We start from the raw sequence: 6,079 nt of genomic DNA on the forward strand, positions 1-6,079 counted from the left end.
CGCACCCGAAGACGATGCAGAAGGGGAAGATCTCGAAGAGAACGGACGCCCCTATGGGTAGATGTTTCTCCTCGCGCGTCATCGCCAGCGATGCTTGCGTGAACGCCCTGTTATCAAACGTCAGCTGAAACGTGACATGGACCGTGTCGAAGAGGACCTCTTCACGGACCAACTCTATCTGTAATTCCTTGTGATAGAAATGACGAGCCACCTCTCTTATCTGGCCCATCGTGTAATAAACGAAGCCGCGTCGTTTGCTCCTGTAATGCAGGGTCAGTCCTGGAAACGCGAGGAGGAAACATAAATCGATAGACCGCAGACTTCCATAATTCTGTTTTTTTTTTTTTAATAAATCTGCGGTCTAGGCGCCAGGAGAAAAATCGTCGTTTTTTAAGAATGGAAGATTGTTTATTTATTTATTTATTTTGATTACCTTGCCGGGTCTCGTTTTCGCAAATAAACGAGGGTGCCCTCATCCTAGGGTAGGAGAATTTCAGATATTCGTGCAAATTGTCCAAACCGTTAAGAAAGTCTCTTACGTGACGTCCGAGTACCGACAGCACGCGATCGTAACCGTATTGTCCGACGAACCCTACGAAATGCACGCCCATCTGGTCGAAAAACTCTTTTTCCGACACTCCTAGTACCTGCGACACAAACCTTCATGCGATCTCTGCGTTTCAATAATGCAATTCCATTTTCCAGGCGATGCGATTTAAAGAGCTCCGTACCTGGATAGCTTTTTTCGCTAGTCTTGGTATCAGATTCTCAGGGTAGACCTGGTGAACGCTGAAACTTGGTTGATCCACGCACGCTTGCCGACGGATCTCCTCCCATCTGTCTTCTCCATAAACCTGTCGTATGTACTCCGACAAGTTCTCCAGAATTAGACCGTACATCTTTGATAATTCTCGCTCGTCTCCAACTGGAAAAGAAACACCGTCGCCAGATGCATTCAAAGAGTAAGTAGTCAGTCATGGGATTAGGACGGTAAGCGAGGAGACGTTTAGAGATTTATTCCCGAGGTGCTTTACATTTCAAGTCTCGTTTACGTTTCAGGTCCTCAGCTGCGATACAGAATTCTTGCAAAGGTAAAAATCTGGATCATTTTTTCATCGACAAACACCATGGAATTAATAAGAATTGATGAGAATAGAATTTTGAGGATTTGCAAAATCAGGATTATGAAGTTTTTATTTATGTATTGTAATAAATCATAATTTTGTTTTAGGGTTTTGATATAAGAGAAGAACGATTTGTATTATTGTTCTGGAATGCCCATCGCGTGCGTTCGATTATGATGATCAGTGACCCCGCGCGCTGGAACGAAAGGACGAGGCCTGGCCCCGGGACGACCGTCGGTGAAACTTGAATTAAAATCAACCGTCCGTATACGTAAAAGAGCGCCGGTTATTATTAGACCGTTCACAATTTCGCTCACGTATGCACTTCTTATTCCCGGGCTAGAAAAGATGAAAAACGAGAGTCCTTCCTTACTTCGTCCAACCGATTATTTATTATTCAATCCCGACATTGCTCGATTATGTTAATTAAAGATTGACCGTCTTCGTTATTTCAATTTAATTTGAATTATTATTATAAAATCAGGACTGCTTCCATTGGTGGCAAGTAGAAATTAGGAAATCCCCTGATTTATTAATTATGATATTAATTTAAAAATGAATTATAGTAATTAAATGTTGTATTTAGAATTTGTAAATTAGAAAATTGAGACTTCTCATTGCTTTGGGTTGATAAAGGGTAAGGCTTCACTCAATTTACGAAGAAACACAATTTTGAAACCCCTGATTTATTAATTGCTATATTAATTTAAAAATGAATTATAGTAATCAGACGTCTTTATTTAGAAAATTGAGATTTTTCATTGGGGGTTGAAGAGTAAGACTTCATTCACGTTTAGGAAGAAATTTTGAAAGCCCAGATTTAATTTACTATTAATTATTATATTAATTTAAAAATGAATTATAGTAATCAGTCTTTATTTAGAATTTGTAAATTAGAAAATCGAGACTTTCAAAGGCTTCACTCACGTTTAGGAAGAAATTTTGAAAGCCTTGATTTAATTGACTATTATTATTATATTAATTTAACTATAATAATGAAAGATGTTTTTTATTTAAGATTTGTATTAAAAAATCTGGACTGTTTTGATTGATCGTTGATGAAGTAAGGGTTCACTCACGTTTAGGAAGGAACACAATTTGGAAACCCACCCCTGACCCTCTCTGTGTTTGCCCCGATCAATTTTCTCACGATCGACGATGAGAGGCAGACATAACTCGCGGCTCGCATCTGTGCAACTTCTATTTATACGATCTCGACTAGAGGACCGCGGAGTCACTAGAAAAATATCCTGAAATAAACACCCTCCCACAATTAATTCTCCACTGACGAGTGTCACCAATAATCCGCATCGATTATTGCAAAAATTCCACAGCATAAATTAATCAATTATTTAAAATTGAGAATTTTTTAAATTGATACAAATTAATAATTAATTATAGGATTTGTTTTAGAGCTGTATGATTTTATTTCTCAGTCAGATAAAATCTGAAGCACTTTTATGTTCAATGCTAAACAGCAATATATTTTGGTTTTTGCATTTCTCGTAATAACTTGTGCATGTCTTGAATACTCGGTTATTTTCAAGAACGTGTCCCAGAGATTTTCATCTGCCAGCCTCGAGTAAACGATATTAAAATCCTTTCTCTTAGGCAAACAATTTTTATTTAAAGCATAAAAACGAAGAGAATGAAATTGAATACAATTTTATTATAATTAATTCAGCCCTGAGAATAATTAGTATAAAAAGATAATTGTAAGAAAATTGTAAGAGATCTGATAGTTATTTTTGTTTTGCAGATGTGATTTTTAATGAAGGCGCGTGACTTACGTAAATCAGACGGAACCGCGGATGAACCGCGACCGGAAACGGAGAGATTCGACGAGCGCGGGTGTCACTCGCGTCACTGAGAACCTCCGGGAGTCGTTGGGCCGGAAGAGAGAAAAAGTGATCGTCGGCCGAAACTGGCCAGAGAGGAAAAACAAATATCTGAACTGAATACGACGTATCAGACTGTGTTACACATAACGCGTGTCCTGCGGGACGGTAAGACGTCTACGGAATAACCGCTCAGCCAGGATTCTCCCTCTTTTTCCTACTGTCTCAGCCTGCCCCGATCATCCCCCTTCCCGACATCCCCTTCCTCCATCGATTCCACTATAGCAAACCCATGCTCTTTTTTTATCAATTTTACAAATAGACGAGATTCGTTTTGCAATATTATTAATTGAAAATAGGAAATATTGCAGATTTGCATTTTGCAGAATTGCAATATTTCAGATTTTCAATTTGATTATAGCAAATCCATACTCTTCTTTCATAAGTAGGTTCGATTCATTTTGCAAAATTGTTAATTGAAAATCTCTCTTCTTTCCCTACCAAACGAATTTTATAAATAGTCTCAATTTAGTTTGCAAAATTATTAATTAAATATCTGAAATATTGCAGAATTATTAATGGAAAATCTGCAATACTTGAGATTCTCGATTCGATTATAGCAAATCGAGTTTCATAAGTGGATTGAATTCAGTTTGCAAAATTATTAATTGAATATCTGAAATGTAGATTTGCATTTTGCTGATTTTTATATAAACTTTGCCTTACTTAAGAAGTTGAATATTAGATTTAATTATATCAATTTTTAATACATATTAAATATCTTGTCAACAGATTTTCCCTTTGCTTGTGTGACACTAAAAATGAAATATTGCAAGCGATCTATGAAACTTGTGTAATATAGAAGTTTCCCTGAATCCTCTGTGACATCTGCTACCATCCAACTCCAGATTCGTACATTGCTCTTGCAATTATTTTATTAGAACAACTAAAAAAACTTCCTTAAAAATTGTGGATAAACTTTGATATGCCATAATCAAAGACTGCATTTATTCGATTGGCTCCATTATAGAACAGCTAAATTTGAATTTGTTTATTTCTTCCTGGAGGGAGAGAGAATTTAGCGTGTCTTGTTAGCTAATAAGATCCTTAAGGACGCGTGGTGCTCGTGCGACCTCGTCGTTATTGTACGCCGGTTATAATTGTCCTATACTTAACGAACGTTCAAGCAAATTACACGGCATCGAAATACTCCCCGTATTGCTACTCTAAATTGATATTAAGTCCGATGGGATAGAAACATAGAGAATGAAGGAAGGAAGGAAGGAAGGAAGGGAGGGTGGGTGGTAGGGATTGCCATCCGTTTCTGGATGAGTTTCTGCCATGTGAACACAAGAAACGCTCTACTTTCCCTGCCTGACGTCTTCATTTTCCTCACATTGACAATAATTCTATATAAATCTCATGTAAAACAAAATTAATTGTAAATTAAAATGTAATTACAAAATCACAGAATTTATAAAAAAAAGAGGTAGCAAAATTTTCTAAAATAGTTTAAAGAATTGTTTATCTGTTGAGATTTTCTAATATTTATATATTTTAGGTTTGGAAGAAAAGGAAGAGCAGGAGCGAGAATTTCGGCATCCTAGACGAAGACTGACTGTGCTTACGCGATCCTTATCGCTGTTCCTAGCGTTACACCATTGGAAGCATTGCGTTACACGAACCGTCAGCTGATCCGCATGATGACTCGTAGAAGAGAGGCAACAGGGGATGCAGCAGCAGCAGCAGCAGCAGCAGGTGTCGAACGAGGCTCCTCCTCCTCCTCCTTCGTACACAACAGAAACTTGTCCACGTTAAACCGACTAGTTTCCCTCTGTGTGTGCGACGGCGAGTATCCCCAGGCGCACACTCGTGGGGATCAATCTTAGCGTAGGGAAACCGTGCGCGGATGCGCGATTGAAACAAATGAAACAAATTAGAAAAAGTCCGACGGTTCCTACCGACGCTCTTTGAAAACTACGTTCGTTTGCCAGATTTCCATTTCATTTACCAATTATTGTACGTCCGCTTACAGTCTTCTGACGTACGATCCGCACGTGACGAACGTGAATCATGCCTCTTTCATGAGGGAATTCATAATGAGTCTTTCTTTTGATTGGTTTTGTTTAAAAACACTCACCTCATCTCATCTCATCTTGCTTTGTTTTACCAAACAATGGAAATCTTAAACACTAGGCAGCACATGAGAATTTATAAAAACACACGCGAATTATACTTAATTTTGTATTGAATTTGTAGAAATAATAATGAGTGGATCGCATGGCAATCTCTGTAGAATCGTACGCGTTACTGACGGCCACGATAGCCACTGTCCACTGTAGAAGGTCACTGTTTCCTGCTATTAGCCAGCAAACTCGATCAGAAAGCCGATGATGCACGTCGCTCATAATATAATAATAAGTCGATCCCATAACGAGCGCGCCACGGACGTAAATCGTTTGTCGCCAGGAGGAGGTTCTCTTATTTGCATCGTGGAAAGTGAAATGGTAATCAACTGAGTCCCTCCGTCGCGTAGCACACGCTCATTGAGAAGTATGCGGTTATTATTAGACGTACAATTGAATTTACATAATGAATTCTGTGCTTTCATAGCAGGCGTTGTTCAAAGATTGCGAATCTCTAAAAGATTAGAACTCCTTTCAATTAATTCTAGTCATTGAAACGAAATGTTTTGTAGATTAAAAATAGAAACGGTTACTAAAATTGATCGTTTAACGCGTCGTTGATTGAACGGATCTGCGCTTTAAATAAGCACAATTCTCTGAAGGGGACCTCCTCCTTTTAATGTCCATTACGTTCATTCGTACTTCGTTTCCGGGTGAATTTAAATAAAACTGCAGGGTTTAATTAAAAAAAATAACATTTAATCTAAGGAAGATTGGGTCGAGCGTTCAACGCTCGAATTTGTAAATACAACTAATTTATCTTTTGCACTGTAAAAAAGTGGCGATAACAGGAAGCATTGTACAAGTTTTTATTTTATTTTAATTCAGTTTCTCTTGATCCTTCTTCGTCTTAGATGGATAAATAGCGAAGAGGGACAGCTGAGTCAGCGACAGAGCGAAGCCTACGGAATTCTGAAACTGAAAACAGAAA

At 38.1% G+C, this 6,079-nt stretch overlaps 2 protein-coding genes across 9 annotated transcripts in view; both read right to left on the reverse strand.

Moving 5' to 3' along the window:
* Gyc88E (Guanylyl cyclase at 88E) overlaps positions 1-6,073 on the reverse strand; it is an 11,760-nt gene extending 5,687 nt beyond the window's left edge. For 2 of the 8 annotated variants that reach the window (XM_026814393.1, XM_026814392.1), the window contains exons 1-5: positions 5,103-6,073; positions 4,648-4,766; positions 732-925; positions 434-647; positions 6-279 (exon numbers count right to left, since the gene is read on the reverse strand). In XM_026814393.1, the coding sequence (XP_026670194.1) occupies positions 6-279; positions 434-647; positions 732-925; positions 4,648-4,766; positions 5,103-5,107 (806 nt within the window). In that variant the 5' untranslated portion in view covers positions 5,108-6,073. Of the gene's footprint in view, positions 1-5; positions 280-433; positions 661-731; positions 926-2,203; positions 2,753-4,581 lie in introns of those variants that run through there. The other 6 variants (XM_018026327.2, XM_018026330.2, XM_018026331.2 and 3 more) reach the window with 6 other exon arrangements.
* The window catches only part of LOC113464467 (sugar transporter SWEET1), a gene marked incomplete at its 3' end in the record, with an annotated part of 99,445 nt that overhangs the window by 91,402 nt on the left and 1,964 nt on the right, over positions 1-6,079 (reverse strand). The gene's annotated exons all lie outside the window — the stretch shown is intronic.

This window comes from Ceratina calcarata, unplaced genomic scaffold (assembly GCF_001652005.2).
Source record: "Ceratina calcarata isolate Rehan_Ccalc_2016 unplaced genomic scaffold, ASM165200v1 scaffold383.2, whole genome shotgun sequence".
Lineage (NCBI taxonomy): Eukaryota > Metazoa > Arthropoda > Insecta > Hymenoptera > Apidae > Ceratina > Ceratina calcarata.